This window comes from Panthera leo, chromosome F3, assembly GCF_018350215.1.
Source record: "Panthera leo isolate Ple1 chromosome F3, P.leo_Ple1_pat1.1, whole genome shotgun sequence".
Lineage (NCBI taxonomy): Eukaryota > Metazoa > Chordata > Mammalia > Carnivora > Felidae > Panthera > Panthera leo.
Genome location: NC_056696.1, coordinates 41,530,906 through 41,548,255, shown reverse-complemented (window position 1 = coordinate 41,548,255; position 17,350 = coordinate 41,530,906). Strand labels below are relative to the sequence as shown.

Sequence of the window (17,350 nt, the reverse complement as noted above, 5' to 3'; positions counted from 1 at the left end):
TGACCTGAGCTGAAGTCGTATACTTAACCGACTGAGCCACCCAGGTGCCCTGGAATATGTATATTTTTAAAAAGAGTCAAAAGCAATGAGATACCACCACACACCTATTAGAATGGTGAAAGACAGAACACTGACAGCACAAATGCTGGTGAGGATAACAGAAGTTTTCATTCATTGCTGCTGGAAGTGCAAAATGGCACGGCTACTTTGGAAGACAAGACACTTTGGCCGTTTCTTAGAAAACCAAACATACTCTCTTATCGTATGATCCAGCAGTCATGTTCCCTGGTATTTACACAAAAGAGTTGCAAACTTATGTCCACACAAAACCTGCACATGGATGTTTTTAGCATCTTTATTATTCATAATTGCCAAGACTTGGATGCAGCCAACCTGTCCTTCAGGAGGTGAATGGATAAATGAACTGTGTTATATCCAGAGAATGGAGTTCTATTGAGCATTAAAAAGAAATGAGATCTCAAGCCATGATAAGACAAGGAGAGGAACATCACTAAGTGAAAGAAACCAACATGATAAGGCTACATACATATACTTACATATAATGTAAGATTCCAAACCGTATGGTATTCTGGAAAAGGCACGTATGGTATTCTGGAAAAGGCGAATCTATGGAAACACTAAAAACATCAGTGGTTGCCTGAGGTTTGGGGGTGAGAGGGAGGGAAAAATATTCACAGTACAAAGGATTGTCAGGGCAATGAAAATACTATACATGTCATTATAGGTTTGTCTAAACCCATAGAATGTACAGTACCACAAGTGAATCCTAATGTCACCTACGGACTACGGGTGATAATGATGTGTCTGTTCATGAGTTGTAACAAATATACTACTACTCTGGTAGAGGATGGTGACAGCAGGGGAGGCTGTGCATGTGTGACGGTGGGGCATATACAGTTAATCTCTACCTTCACATCTTGATTATGCTATAAACCTAAAACTTCTCTAAAAAAATAAAGTCTTAATATTAAGGAAAAAAAAAGATGCCCAGTGAAGGAATTGTTTCAAAAGGGTGAACTGAAGCCTAGAGTAAGTTTTGGGAAATTTGAGAAATGTTGAGCAGTGATGTCCTGGTATAGTGGGACATAAGCCTCACTATTGTATTCCTGTATTTTCTAGCTGTCTCAACATATTGCTCTGTCTCTGTAGGATGGTGTCCTCATGCCGTGGTAACAGTTACCTCTAAATCCCAGTTTATCAAATAATAGTTAAAATTAGTCTGCATATATTCGCATTAGATACAAAGCAAACATATCAGGTGTGTGTTTGGAATTGTGGTTTGGAACAAAATAATAAAGCTTTTCACATATATTCTGAAAAGTTTCTGAGCTTGATTTTACCTTGGATCTCTAAAGTTCTTACGGAATGAAGCAGACCATAGTTTATGGAACCGTTTTAGACTTAGTGTGGGAGATAGGGACCACATATATAATCTCTGAATTTTTAAAAAACTGTTTTATTTATTTTGAGAGAAAGCACATGCACACAAAGGGGGAAGGGTGGGGGTGGGGGAGGGGAGAGAGAGACTCCCAAGCAGGCTCCATGTTCAGTGGGGAGCCTGACATTGGGGCTGGATCCCACGACCACAAGGTCCCAACCTGAGCCAATATCAAGAGTCAGATGCTTAACTCACCAAGCCACCCAGGTGCCCCTAGGAGTTCTAAATTTCTGACCATCCACTTAATAAAATTTTCTTGATTCAGTTCAGTTCATATCCGCACGATCATACATACTCGCTGGTTCAGTCATAAAAGCATGTTACTTTTGATCTTGGGGACATGAGTTCAAGCCCCATGTTGGGTGTAGAGATTACTTAAATAAATATATTTTTTTAAAAGTTTATATAAAAATATAAATGAGGCTAATTTATTTGTTTTTAATGTTTATTTTGAGAGTGAGTGGGGGAGGGGGAGAGAGAGAAGGAAGACAAAGGATCTGTAGCAGGCTTTGCACTGATAGCAGAGAGCCCAGTGTGGGGCTTCAACTCACAAACCTGAACCGAAGTTGGATACTTAATGGACTGAGCCACCCAGGTGCCCCTAAAAGAGTTTAATTTAGATGATAGGCAGGTTTTGTTCCCATCTGCATGTTTTCATTAAATATACTCTTGGGGCACCTGGTTGGCTCAGTTGGTTAAGTGTCCAAGTTCAGCTCAGGTCATGATCTTAGAGCTTGTAAGTTCGAGCCCCGCGTCGGGCTCTGTGCTGACAGCTCAGAGCCTGGAGCCTGCTTTGGATTCTGTGTCTCCATCTCTCTCTGCCCTTCCTCCCCCTGCCCCTCCCCCCACTCTATCTCTCTCAGAAATAAACAAACATTAAAAAAAAATTTTAAATATACTCTAAATGCTCAGTTTGAGGACTTGTTACAGAATGGAGGGTGGTATTCTATACTAATTTAGTTAATATTTCCAGATGAAATCAATGTATGAATTTAATTAGAATGAACAGAATACTTAAAATACTTAGGTGGTTGTACCAGTGGTAGATTTATTTCTTGTTTAAGAGTATCAAGTAATCTGTATCAGTATTATTTTCTAGTGCATCATATTTCGTAGATGTTAGACATAGGTTTTCTTACTCTGTTTTGGTTGCTATTGTTTCCACCCCTCTTCTCTGGATTCTTTCTGTACCAGTTGTGAGACTATATGGTAGTAATGGTACCCATAGAGCAGGAGTTCTAGAAGATTATTATTTCACTGTATCTTATCCCAACATAGATGATACATTATACCCTAAGTAGTTACAATTGGGAACCTGCTTTTATAAATGTTTCTTATGATAATTATGGGCCCTATTATGAAGAAGTGTTAGTTACTTGAAATTCATATTAGATTCAGTGGTAATATTTTGATGTTACTCTGTTTTGTTGTGCCTGCATTTAAATACCCTCTATCAGCAAGCTTAGAATCAAACTAAAAAATAATCAAAGCAGGAGACTCTTGTCTGATCAGAACCAAAGTTATTGCCGTGGGCTACTTATTAACCTTTGCCTTGTGAGTTAGACCTTGTAGGAATATGTTGAAGTAAATGAAAGCACTAATCAGGGAGAACGGTTTAGTCAAATTACCCGTTTTCTCAATTCAGATGATATCTTTTGATCACAGAACATTGCTAGTTATGTTTGAAACTGCAGAATTTTAAAATTTAGAAAACCTATTGGATTCCATATTTTATTACTCTAAACACTGTAAAAAATCAAATATTCTCAATAAGGAAGGTCATTTTTGGAGCTTAAAAGGGGCCTTTTTTTTTTTAATTAAAATTTGTTTTTGATGTTTATTTTTGAGAGAGAGCATGAGCAGGGGAAGGGCAGAGAGAGAAAGAGAGGGAGACACAGAATCTGAAGCAGGCTCCAGGCTATGGGCTGTCAGCACAGAGCCTGATGTGGGGCTCAAACCCACGAACCATGAGATCATGACCTGAGCCCAAGTCAGACACTTAACTAACTGACTGAGCCACCCAGGCGCCCCTATAAGGGGCCTTTCTAACAGTTTGAGCCTTTAATTAATTGCAAGTGGCTCATTGGGAGGGCCTTGAGCCTACTGTGGCCTGGTGTAACCTGATGGCATGAACAGTTAAGTGAATTGAAGGAACACCATTCACCTGCTAAAAAATTGTTTAAGCTTTTATATGTGTGTGTATATGATTGGTAACTGCAGACTTGTGTTTATTTGGATTTTAAAAGTTGGAGACCTTTTATATTTCTGTGTAAATAATCGTAAAATGTACCTTGCAAAATACATTGAAATTCTTAAGATTAAAAACGGAGAGGAAATTCATTAATACAATTGTGTTTTATTTCTAGTGTCTGCAGAAGCCAAACCTGAGCACAGACACAAAGGACAAGGAGTACAAACCCCATGATATTCCCCAGAGGCAGTCTGTGCAGCCCTCAGAAACATGCCCCCCAGCCCGACGAGCAAAACGCATGAGAGCGGAGGTGAGAGCCTCATTCAGTTGATCAGAATTCTTGAGCCCTGGCACTAATGCCTGACTTATGCTGGATTCCTGTCACGTGTGTACTGTTCGTAGTTATGAACCTTGTTCACTTCATAGAAGGATGCTGTGTGTATTCTAGCTTTTACACTTGGGGAAACTGTCAAAAGGGTAAAGAGAACTCTTTCTAGGTTTATGCTGCCTGGACAGACAGCTGCTTAATTAACTGAGGAAGGACAGGCATTCATTGTGATGGTATTTGGTTTGCCTGTTTTGAAATTAGACGGTGTTTATTGGGGATTGAGGTTAGGAGATAGAAAGCTGGGAACTATCGTTTTGTTTTGTTTTGATCAGAGAGGATAGAGGATATTGAAAGCTGCTGTCCTGAGTTCCTGAAAAGGAATAGCAGATATTTATGCTAAGACAGAAACTAATTAGGCAGCATGGGAGTGGGGGCATTGAATATATAAGATGAAATGAAAGTAGAACATAAGGAAGATCAGGAGGAGAGAACTGATGAGAAAGATAGTTTGCATCAAGGTTTTTCTGCTCTGAGAGGTTTCCCCTGGGAAAGAGAAGATTATTTTCCCAGTTACTTTGTTTCCATACACACATGTGAAGGGGTGTTCTTGCCTGGCTTGATGGACATGTAAGTGTTGGCAATCAGTGATTAATGTATTAGCAACATCTTAGAGCTGACTAAGCCTCATTGCATTGATTGGTGTCTAAAACAGCCTCTGGTTATTAATAATTATTGGTCAAGATTAAAAAAGAGCAGTTTTGTTTTCTGAGGAAAGGGATATAAATAAGGCAATTATTTTTAGCTTAGGTAAGTTAGAGATAAGGAAAAAATTTGGGGCTCTATTTTTCTGAATTAAGACTGCCTCAGAATAGGAAAATAATGGTTATTTGAAGTCTATAAGCATGCTCTTAAAGTTCATTAGTCTAAAAATTCTTGTTTGAGCACACCTTGGCCTTTAAATGTGTAAGACATGCCCTACTGCTCTGGATACCTAGGTCTGCCTAGATGAGAGACACATAGGGTGATGATATCACCCTGGGAAAAATTTTGTCTGCAGTGGACATCCTGAATACCTAGAAATGAACACAGGCAAAAATGATCAAGTGTAGTTCCACAAACCCTTGCCAAAGTTGTTTTGCTTCATTATTAAGTATTACCACTTTAAGAAACATTGGAAATTGAGACTGGCTTATTTACCCACAATGATGGGGGTGGGGAATCTTTAGCAATTTAGTGATGTTAGAAGAGTAGTAGTTTGTAATAACAGTTTAATAGAAGAATTAATAACAAATTATTATGGAAGCTGAGTTTTCTGTAAATAATGGGCAGACTTTGGAAGAAGCTAGCAGACCCTTCTAGGCTAATGAAATTAGGATATTTATATAACTGTGAGTGGTTGGGTTTAGTGATGACTGAATAAAGCATGAGGTGGGTTGGTGAGAACTGGGAAGCTTCTAGGAGGAAAATTAGAGCTGTTCCCAATTCTAGTAGTGACATTTTCCCTCATTTATTCCCTGATCTTTGACTTTTCCCTATTTTTTTTTTTTTTTTTTTTTTTTTTTGGCCTACCTGAGTGGAGATACTCTTGTAATCCCAAAGATTTTGGTCCATTCCTTAGATAATAGTAATTTTAAGGGTGGATCTCTCCTTTGTGGTGAGAGAGAAGCATGTTTTGAAGGTCTACTAATATAAACAATTTATAAGATTATAGTCACCTTGAGATTTCAGTTGGATTTTAGAAAATTCCTTTTTTTTTTTTTTTAAGGGAAATACTTATATATGTGACACTTTTTTTTTAAAGGCCATGAATATTAAAATAGAACCAGAAGAGACAGCAGAAGCCAGAACTCATAACCTGAGACGACGAATGGGTTGTCCAACTCCAAAATGTGAAACTGGTAAGAAAGTTTATCCATGAGTAGGAAAAAAGTAAAAAGTAAATAAGTACAAATATCATTCATTTGTTAATTAAGGAAACACTGTAGCAACTATTAAATACTAATCAGTGGGTTGGGCCTTGAAATAAAATCTTAAAGTAGGTTAATGTCCCTGTTCTTGTAGTTAGTGACTAGTAGAAGTAAACATATATGTATACATATATACATATATATATGTGTGTGTGTGTATATGTGTGTGTGTGTATATATATATATATATATATATGTATATGCATATTAGAAATACGATTCAGTTTCTCTACTGTCACTAATTGCTACTTTGAAATTTGGTTACATTGCATTCATTGAAAAGAAGTGATTAATGAGAAGCATAATTGCCTTTGACTGGATATCTGATAAGTTTATTTCAGGCATGGCAAGCTGATGTGCTTTCTAAATCTGAATTTTAGTTGATAATTGCTTGGGTGGCCATTGCTAGATGTTAGTCGATGAGAAGTAAGTTTAGGACTAAAAAGCTGTAAGAGAGGGCTCAAACCCTGTATAGGCAGGCACATACAAATGAAGACGTTATTAAAATTGGTTGTTCTTAGTGATTGGTAAGTTATTGGAAAGGCAGCACAATGTAGTGGAAAGTAGATGGATTTTTAAAAATATAGGTCTGAATCTGAATCCTGGCTTAACCACTAACTAGTTGTATGACCTTCAGTATTTTTTGACTTCTTTTAATATCTGTTTTCTTGTCCTTGAAATGGATTTGCTGCAAAGGGTTAAATAATTCATGGAAAGCATTTAGCACAGCACCTACCAGAGGATAGTTCACTAATTGATAGCTAGTGTTTTAGCCAAGATTCTCAGTCTTTGGAACCAGGAAGTTGGGGTAGTATGTATCATAGTTTATGAAGGGATAATCTATATTGTGGAAGAGAGGCCAATGGTGAATTGTTAGTCTCTTATAGTTAAGATCACAAGGAACCTGCTTTCATCAATATATGTTATGTCTCAGTAACATGTCGTTAAGAAGACCACATCTTCAGCTCCTGTCTTAAAAGCTCCCAAACTGAGCAACATCTGCAGAAGTACCCACATTTAAATGTTGTGAGAGTTTGCATTTTATCATGAAGTAATGATTACTTAGCCCTTGAACATGGCAACACTGGGTGCTGTTGCTACAGTGAAAAGGAGGAGCAAAATTGTGTTTGTGTCCTGTGAGTGCTTGGGATAGGGAGAGAGCAAGGTGAGTAAAGCGTAGTACCAGAAGAGCTAACTCAGACTACCTCTTACAGAGAGAGAAATGAAAAGCATCGTCAAGCAAGAACCCATTGAGAAGAAAGAGTACATTGTAGAAAGCGAGAAGGAAAAACCCAAGAGCCGATCTAAAAAAACCACCAATGCTGTGAGTTGATACGTTTAAACGCTTTTACCCCCCAGTTATCCTTTTGTGCCTTACTTAGGACTGCTAGTTTAGAGTGTGACAATTAAAAGACCTTTTCATGTCAGTTTGTAGTATCTTTCTAATTGAGAAAATACACAAATGCCTTATGAAGATAATAACACCTGGCGGCCTTGGCGCCCATTTTTCTGGAGTACATTCAATTTAGAGACAAATAATGGTGAGCTAGATTATATGTGGAATGTTCATAAATTACTAGATCACCTCCAAATGAGCTGAAAGCTAGATCAAAAATCGTGTTGATGTTTTCCAACTTTACAACAAGGAAGGAAAAGGAAGGAAGGAAAAGAAAAGGAGTGGGGGGGATAGGAATTGAGCACCAACAAGAGTTGGAGGACTAAGTAGTCATTTTCTCAAACGGAAACTTAAAAGTGAGGCTTTAGGACATTACAGAGATCTGGTTGCTTTTCTTCTCTGCCCCCTTCCGAGAGCCCAGTGAGTAGCTTGAACAAGTGCTTTTTATCTTGGAATTTGAAATTATTCCAATTAAGTGTCCTATTGATGAGTACCATCTCTTCCCCCCCTCCCCTCCCACCACTGGATAAAAAAAAAAACAAACAAAAAAACCCCACAGAAAATGATCAGAACCCAGGTTTTTATTTGATACAAAAAAAGACTGAAAAAGTGAGACTGCCTTATTAGTTGAATTAGCTTTCCATATTTATTGGAAATGTATTAGTTTGCAAGGGCTGCCGTAACAAAGTACCACAGACTGAGTGGCTTAAACAACAGAATTTATTTTCTCACATTTCTGGAGGCTGGAAATCTAAGACCAAGGCGTCTGTAGGGTGGATTTTTTCTGAGACCTCTCTACTTGGCTTGTAGATGGTCATCTTCTCCCTGTATCTTCACATGGTTTTCCTCTGTACACATCTGTGTCCATATCTCCTTTTCATCAGTACTAATCATTGGATTAGGGCCCACTCATTATGATCTCATTTTACCTTCATTAACCTCTTTAAAGACCCTGGTTCCAAATCCAGTCACGTTCTGAGGTACTGGGAGTTGGGACTTCAAGACATGAATTTGGCGGGGGGGGGGAACACAATAGAGCCTGTAACAGGTAATAACTGTATTTTTATCACTGTATTTGGGGAACTTTTTAACCATGAATCCTTAAATAGAATATAAAGTAATTTATTGTGGTTAATTAACTTAAACACTTTTCTTTCCTTTTGAACATGGCAAAATTGAATTTTTTATAAATTCTATTTTTGGTTAAGCTGACAATTTATTACCTGCTACTCTTCTAGATTATCATTCTCTAAACTACTAAAAGCTAGATATCTTAATAATGAACTTTAACTAAAATACACAACTGAAAAAGTTTAAGAGATTATACTTTAGAGTTGAGAATGCATTAAGCATTGTGAAATATCTCTTATAAAAGGTGAAGCATTTTCATTTAAAATACTTCTTATGGGGCGCCTGGGTGGCTCAGTCGGTTAAGCATCCAACTCTTGATTTTGGTTCAGGTCATGGTCTCACGGTTTGTGGGATCAAGCTCTGCGTTGGGCTCTGTGTTGACAGCATGGAGCCTGCTTGGGATTCTCTCTCTTTCTCTCTCTCTGCCCCTCCCCACTTGTGTATGCATGCACACACAACGCACACAGTCTCTCAAAATAAATAAATATAATACCTCTTATAGAGGGTGAAGCATTTGCATTTGAAGGAGGATGGAGAGACTAGATTATGCCTGACCGATTATTCTTAGAATTTCACAAAATCAAATTGTAGCTCATGTCCCATTGTTTTGTACCTATTTTTATTGCTACAGGTGGATTTGTATGTCTGCCTCTTATGTGGCAGTGGCAATGATGAAGACCGGCTTCTTTTGTGTGATGGGTGTGATGACAGTTATCACACCTTTTGCTTGATCCCACCTCTCCATGATGTTCCCAAGGGAGACTGGAGGTGTCCTAAGTGTTTGGCCCAGGTAAGAATTAATGGCAGAGATGGCATTAGAGAATTTCCTTCAGAAAAGTTTTTCTTTGCTTTTGGGTTTTAGATTTAGCAGTTGATAATAATGATGCTCAAAAAAAAAAAAAAAAAAGGGCTGGACCTGAATAGGAAGGAGGTCTTGACAGTGAGTTCTATAGCCATGCAAGGAGCTAAGAGGCAGAAAAAAAATTTTTAACTACACCTAAAATGTTTTTTTCCTTTAAGAAAGCATTGCATGCTCTTTGCAAAACGTCTTAAAGACTGAATGACGTAAAAAAAAAAATAGAAGTATGATTTTACAATCAGTAGGTAACGGTTATTTTGAAGTGTATCCATTCAGCTTTTTTTTCTATTTTAAACAAACACTACGTAACTAATCTGTTTTTTAAATATATATAAATGAAATATAACTAATGTATAAATAAAAATATTTTTTCCCTTCTTTTTCATTTTGGCAGGAGTGTAGTAAGCCACAAGAGGCATTTGGCTTTGAACAAGCAGCCAGGGACTATACCCTCCGTACTTTTGGGGAAATGGCAGATGCATTCAAATCTGATTATTTCAACATGCCAGTCCATGTATGTACATACATACTGCTTTGATACAGAATTTTAATAACTTTTGTAGAAAGATGTATCTGAAGACAAATTTGACTTGGTGCTTATTTTGATAGTCATTATGCACAGTGAACTTTTAATTTGTTTAGTAATGTTAAAATTCTGTAATACTTTAAAATACATCCTGATTTTTCACTTGGTTTCTCTAAAGAGGGGCTTTTCCACACAAATTATACAGCATCAGTAACAGAATATTAGTAAAGGAGACCAACAGCAGTGCTTTTAGTTGAACAAATGTACTGTAAAGAAAACTTTACACGGGCGCCTGGGTGGCTCAGTCGGTTAAGCATCATACTCTTGGTTTTGGCTCAGGTCATGATCTCCCAGTTTGAGCCCTGCATTGGGCTCTGTGCTGTCAGTGCAGAGCCTGCTTGGGATTTTCTCTCTCTCTCTCTCCCTCTGTCTCTCTCTCTCTCTCTCTCTCTCTGTCCCATGCAGTCTCTCTCTCTTCTAAAATAAATACATAAACTTAAAAAAAAAAAAAAAAAAAGAGTTGTCAATATTTAGTAGGACATATTAAAAAAAAGAAGAGGAGGGGCGCCTGGGTGGCTCAGTTGGTTAAGCGGCCGACTTCGGCTCAGGTCATGATCTCGCGGTCCGTGAGTTCGAGCCCCGCATCGGGCTCTGTGCTGACAGCTCAGAGCCTGGAGCCTGTTTCGGATTCTGTGTCTCCCTCTCTCTGACCCTCCCCTGTTCATGCTCTGTCTCTCCCTGTTTCAAAAATAAATAAAACGTTAAAAAAAAAAAATTTAAAAAAAATAAATAAAAAAATTAAAAAAAGAAGAGGAAAGCTTTACAATGTACTGAATGACTCCTGTGTGCAGGTCAGCATGCTTGTGTATGTTGTTGTGTTATCATAAGTATTATAAACTTCAGGGTGAGTTCATTTTAAATTTTCTTTTATGCTCTTAGAAGCATAAGCATGTTTCATTCAGCATTTAATGTTCCATCAAGTGAGTACACCAGAATTAAATGGTTTCCTACCGTAATTCTGGACACTTGGGTTGTATTTTTTCTCACTTACCAACAAAGTACTGTAGCAGACACTTCACACATGTAGATTTCTTTAGCTGGATTGTTTTCTTGGCATGCTTACTGAGGTCAGATGAATTTTCTCCCTACTCTAATGGCTGTATCATTTAAGGGAACCCAGCAGTATATGAGTGAATTTGTTTTTCCCTAAAAGCACTAACGCTAGCTGTTAAGTTACTTAAAATGTTTGCCTATTTGATGGGCTTATAAATTCAAAATATGCTCTTTTGAATTTTCAGTTCTTTTGACACCTCCTGTAGTATATTATTTTCTGGTATGTTTGCTTCACCAGTTGGTGGTATGCATGTGACCTCTTCTCTCTGTGCTTAGTTTTTCATTTTACTTAGAAGATGAGGACCTTGAGGGATCGCATTTAAGTTACCTGTCTCTAGACTCACGTGGGATTAACCACAGATTCTAGACACTCCGTCTGGTGGCTCTTTGTACTGCTGTAGAGTAATTGCTCTTTTGTTCACGTTCTGCACTCTTTTTCATCATGGCTCCCTGCAGCACTGTCAGCCAGGCCTAGTGAGAGGAGCGTAAGGTGCACCCAGGTAATGTGTTTGGACACCTCTCACGGATAAAGCGTCCTTCACACACAGCTGTTATTACTGTGTAATAGTCCATCAAGTTATGTATTCTATTTCCCATACAAAAAAGCATCTCCAGTTTTTGAATGTCAGAATTTTGCTTTCCTTGACTCCCTTTTAGAGTCGTAGCCAGGTTGGTGATAGAGGAACCTGAATTCTTAATCAGTACTTCCTCTTTAGTTAGACAGTCGCTTTCAGAAAATAATGTGTATGTGTGAACTGCCTGGGATCAATTGTGGAACGTTATGGATATAATTTTCCTTAGGGTGCTATCCTATGATTCCTGTCACTTAGCTAATCTCTTCAGATTGGTCATGGGTAGTTTGTGAGTGTCTGAGAAAAAATTCATTTTTTTCTCTTCCTCATTGTTTTGTTTCCAGATGGTTCCCACAGAACTGGTTGAGAAAGAATTTTGGCGACTGGTAAGCACTATTGAAGAGGATGTCACAGTAGAATATGGAGCCGATATTGCCTCAAAAGAATTTGGCAGTGGCTTCCCTGTCCGAGATGGGAAAATCAAACTTTCACCTGAAGAGGAGGTAGGCTGTAGCTGTGAGGCACTTGTATTTCAAGCAGAGACCTGCATTTAAAGCTGATAGTTCAGCATATCCTTATCTAAAGGACATAGTACAGCATTCATGGCCTTACTGCAAATATATGTATGGTTGGAACTTGAATTATTAATTAAAATTCTTTTTGGTTGGCTTAAAGTAATATTTATGATTACTTTCAGCACATTTTTGATTACTAGATTTTTAATGATTTCAAGAAAAGTAGAAAGAGCCCACAGAACAATTCTAGTCCCAGCTGTTCTACTGCGTTGTGATGATGTGGGGAGATGCTTAACCTCCCCTGTGCCTTCAGTCCATAACTTTGGTTTCTCCTTCTAAAGAAAATTTGAGGGATTGGGACCAGACCTATTTATCTTTTAACTTCAGCGTTTATGAGTCTAGTATTTTCCACAATAGCAAACTTTTAGGAAGATTTTTTTTTTTTTTTAAAAACCTTTTTGAAATCTAACCTAGATGAGTACATAACAGTGTGCACAGCTTGATGAGTTTTCACAAGCTGAATACACCCATGTAACCAGCACTAGAACAAGAATAAGGACATTACCTGTTATTACCAGACCTTACCCCTGAAGTTCCCCTTTTGTCCTCCCTCTTTTCCTACCTTCCCTGTCTCAGGACAACCACTATCCTGACTTGGAGCACCATAGGTTAGATGGCCTGTTTTTGAACTTGATATAAACAGACTGATACGATGTATTTCCTCTGTAGCCAGAACAAAGGGAGTGGGCAGATACAGAAGCGTATACTATATGAGTCCGTTTATATAAAGTTCAGAACTGAGCAGAAGTAATATATGGGCATCTAAGAAGTCAGCATAGTGGTCTCCCCTCCTTTCCTCTGATCCCAGCCTTTTTGTTTTGAAGACTGTTTTCAGTCAGCTTTCTGAAACGTGCAGAATCTAAAACGTTAGCATGATGTAGCTAAACCTTTATACCTTGTTTGCTTCTTTCTTTTTAGGAATATCTTGATAGTGGCTGGAATTTGAACAATATGCCAGTGATGGAACAGTCTGTCCTTGCTCACATTACCGCTGATATATGTGGCATGAAACTTCCTTGGTTATATGTAGGAATGTGCTTTTCTTCATTCTGTTGGCATATTGAAGACCACTGGAGCTATTCGATTAACTACCTGCACTGGTAAGAAGTTCCAGATAACCTACAAATGGTTTGCGAGCTGGGCTGGAAACTTTCCTTTTCGTCTCAGATGTGTCTTAACTCTTCAACTGTGTCTGAAAAGTAACGAGCTATTTTTTTCCCCCCCAAGTTTTCACTACTGTTGGAACAGGCATCTTAACAAGTTAAGGCAGTGGTTCTTAAGGATTCCTAGGAAGTCCATAAATCCCCTGAAATTGTACACACACTATTTTTCAGGTACAACATGTTTCTGCAGAGAGGGTAGACAGATTTTAGTGAAAAATCTTTACTCATGGAAAGATTAAAAAGCACTGAGCCTTGCTCTTACTATGGAAAAATCCCATTCCATGCCAGTGGCAGCTCAGATACCCTTTGGACGAGTAGTGAAGTCTAGGTGCTAGAGTCCAGGTCCTTGGAACTGCCAGCTTCTATTTCGTGCTGCTGAATTCTGGCGTCATTATACATAGTAGAATGGGCTTCGTCAGTGCGTGTGTGCGTGGTGGCCGGGTGCACATATTCAGACTTTTTTTTAAACTCTAAGCAAAGCGATTGCTTCTTTCACATCTGTTTTTTTACCCCCTCCATTTCCCTTGCTTTTCTAAGTACAGAAATATTTGAAGATCTGTAACTCACTTAAGTCCCCACACGAGGAATTTGAGAATGTACCACAAGAAAGAGGGAGTTGGCAAATATATGTGGAGCATCAGTTCTGCTTCCCTAGGCAATTGCTCCCAGCTGTAAAATGAAGATTATATTTACCATACCTCACAGGGATGTTACAGATTAATTGGTTGACAGTTTAAAGTGCTTTGAAGAATAAGAGCTCTTTAGAAATGCTAATTGCCTTATTAGTGTTTGATTTAACCTTGCGTGTCAGAACGGACAAGGGAAAAGGATGATGGAGAATTGCCATCCCTTGTCAATTGCTATAAGAAATTGTGGTAACCACATACCCTGTAGCTAACACGTTATCTTATATTCTTAGAAACTCTAGATATTTACACTTTCTAAAGGATCAGGTAAAAATGGGAAGGAGGAGAGGGACCTGGGACATAAAGTCTCATGTTCAAATTCTATACATTTGAAGGGGGGAAATGCATCATATATGTTCAGATCACATTTCTAATGACACTCAGAACATTCCTATGTAGCATAATCTTAACAGAGCAGGGTCTGAAATATACGACTTGTGAACTATTTTTTGTTTATGTTGTTGCAGACTGATTTTTTTCTAATGAAATTTCATGTTTATGTATTTCTTGAGATTGATTTATTTTTACAATCTGTTTGCAGGGGTGAGCCAAAAACCTGGTATGGAGTCCCAGGGTATGCTGCCGAGCAGCTAGAAAATGTAATGAAGAAACTAGCTCCAGAGCTCTTTGTGTCCCAGCCAGATCTTCTCCATCAGCTTGTGACCATCATGAACCCCAATACCCTGATGACTCATGAAGTGCCTGTATGTTCTGGGTCAATCCTCCTGCCACTCAGGCTTAATTTACCACTTCTCTTCCCTTACTCAGTTTTTTATGCATTGATTTGGTTATGTGTTCCATACCATAACTGCGTAGCAGAAACAGCTGCTTGGTGTAATTGGATACTATACTGCAATAAGCCAGTCAGACTAGATCCTTGGACACCATAAAAACGAATTTGTTGCAGCTAATAACTAGGTTGCCAAGCAGCCATATTTTGCAAATACTAAGTGTGATGCTTTCTTTTTTTTTTTTTTTCCAGTGTCTAATTCAAGCTTTCTAAACCATAATTTTTCTTTATAGCTTCAGTCTTTCAGTGCAACAAAACAAAGACCTTAATGTTATTTGTATAAATTACTGTGAAAATGTCTAGGTTCTGTTCTAATAATTAGATCTAAGCTCTAGTGTCAGAATCCTTTATACTCTGTCCCTACCTTAAAAAAAAAATTATGGAATCTATTTGAACTTAATTTTGAATGATAAACTGAAATGATCTCCATGCTTGGTAGGTCTTAGTTGTATTATACCTCCACCCCAATTAAGCTTACTTAAAGAGAAAATTTATTGCAAGCTCTTGAGCTTAGATTTCAGGGTTCCTACTCTAGACTGAAAGGTGCTGTTGTTGGTGATACCACCTCTGAGGTTGGTGTACAAAGTGACACTTACTTGTATATGGTTTCCTGTTGGAGAATGCTCTGAAGATATTTAGGGAGGCCAGAGTGAAGCGTGTGAAGTTGAGGGGTCCATCTCAGTTAGCTAAGTCGAATGTAGATGGTACGGTTACTGCGCTAAAGTGCATTCCTGATGTTGCTGTGACCTAAATTTCATGCTTTGGGGGCCACGGGCTAGTAAGTGGGGACAGATGGAAAGGATTTTTCTTTGAGGGATCATAAATTATTCATGGAGACTAGCTTAGAAAGTAATGACCAATAACTACCAAAATACCACCATCTCCTTGTGTTGGTATTTTTCACATTGATTTTTCCCCCTCATATTGACTGATCTTTCTGACTTGTTATAAGTAACTTGCCCTAAATGAGACATCTGGCCATGATTCTCAGTGATTTAGTTGAGGAACCCATGGGGCTTGATTCTGGACCCGCAGAGATGGATGAGTGAGCCTGTGCATTTGAGACTCAGAATTTAAGGGTTAAAGACAGATACTCTTTACACAGATAATGGAACAGTGGTGTGCTTTAACAGTGCTGTCAACTATGAGGCTGATGCACTAACTCTAGGGAGAATTAGAAAGGACTTGTAATGATCATTTGAACTAAGACTTGGAGCTCTGATAAAGAATATTTTTGGTGGATTTGGGGGTAGAGGGGAGGAACTATTCCCTGTAGAAGGGATTGTGCCCATGTGGTGGGTAGTGGTCTTCAAACTTCCGCCTATATCTGAACCCCGAATGGCTGAACCTCACCCCCAGAGCTTCTGGTTCTGTTAGTCTGGGTGGTGCTCGAGAATTTGCATTTCCGAGTTGCCAGTTGGTGTTAATACTCTTAGTCCAGGAACTACATTTTGGACAAGATGGAGAGAGAGATGTTGAAAAGATACTTAATTTTATTATTTTATGGGAGTAAGTTCAGCCTGAGGATCTGTGTGCCTAGAGCACTATAGGTTTTTTTAATTAAGAACAAATTTAAAAAAAAAAATTTTTTTTAATTTTTTTTTAACATTTATTTATTTTTGAGACAGGGAGAGACAGCATGAACGGGGGAGGGTCAGAGAGAGAGGGAGACACAGAATTTGAAACAGGCTGCAGGCTCTGAGCTATCAGCACAGAGCCTGATGCGGGGCTTGAACTCACAGACTGCGAGATCATGACCTGAGCCGAAGTCAGATGCTTAACCGACTGAGCCACCCAGGCACCCCAAGAACAAATTTTTTAAAAATGTTTATTTTTGAGAGAGACACTGTGGGCAGGGGAGGGGCAGAGAGAAGAGGGGGACAGAATATCAGAAGCAGGCTCTGCACTGATAGCAGTGAGCCCACTGTGGGGCTTGAACTCATAAACCTTGAAATAGAGACTTGAGCTGAAATCGGAAACTCAACTGACTGAGCCACCCAGGCACCTCTGCTTCAGGCTCTGAGCCCGATGCGGGGCTCAAACCCACAAACCGTGAGATCATGACCTGAGCCGAAGTTGAATGCTTAACCATCTGAGCCACCCAGGTGCCCCTTCGTTGTCTTTTTGACACTAGCCATTCTAAGAGGTGTAAAATCTCTCATTGTGGTTTTGATTTGCATTTTCCTGATGATTAGTGATATTGGGCATCTTTTCACCTACTGCTGGCCATCTCTATATCTTCTTTGGCAAAATGTCTACTCATGTCTACGTTTCAATTGGATTATTATTATTATTATTATTATTATTATTATTATTTTTTGGTGTTGAGTTGTTGGATATTAATCCCTTAATGGATAGATAATTTGCAAATATCTTCTACCATTCAGTGGGTTGCCTTTTCATTTTTACTGATGGTTTCCTTTGCTGTGCAAAGGCTCTTTAATATGTCGTAGTCCCAGTAGTTTATTTTTGCTTATTTCCCTTGCCTGAGGAGAACCTATCCAGAAAAATGTTGCTAAGGCTGATGTCTAAGAGACTGCTGCCTTGGGGCACCTGGGTGGCTCAGTGGTTAAGAGACTGCTGCCTTAATACAC

At 38.6% G+C, this 17,350-nt stretch overlaps 1 protein-coding gene across 2 annotated transcripts in view; it reads left to right on the top strand.

Moving 5' to 3' along the window:
* Positions 1-17,350, top strand: part of KDM5B (lysine demethylase 5B) — an 80,685-nt gene that overhangs the window by 34,022 nt on the left and 29,313 nt on the right. For both annotated transcript variants that reach the window (XM_042926276.1, XM_042926275.1), the window contains exons 5-12: positions 3,826-3,960; positions 5,780-5,876; positions 7,160-7,269; positions 9,104-9,262; positions 9,726-9,845; positions 11,887-12,045; positions 13,036-13,217; positions 14,508-14,670. In XM_042926276.1, the coding sequence (XP_042782210.1) occupies positions 3,826-3,960; positions 5,780-5,876; positions 7,160-7,269; positions 9,104-9,262; positions 9,726-9,845; positions 11,887-12,045; positions 13,036-13,217; positions 14,508-14,670 (1,125 nt within the window). The remainder of the gene's footprint in view (positions 1-3,825; positions 3,961-5,779; positions 5,877-7,159; positions 7,270-9,103; positions 9,263-9,725; positions 9,846-11,886; positions 12,046-13,035; positions 13,218-14,507; positions 14,671-17,350) is intronic.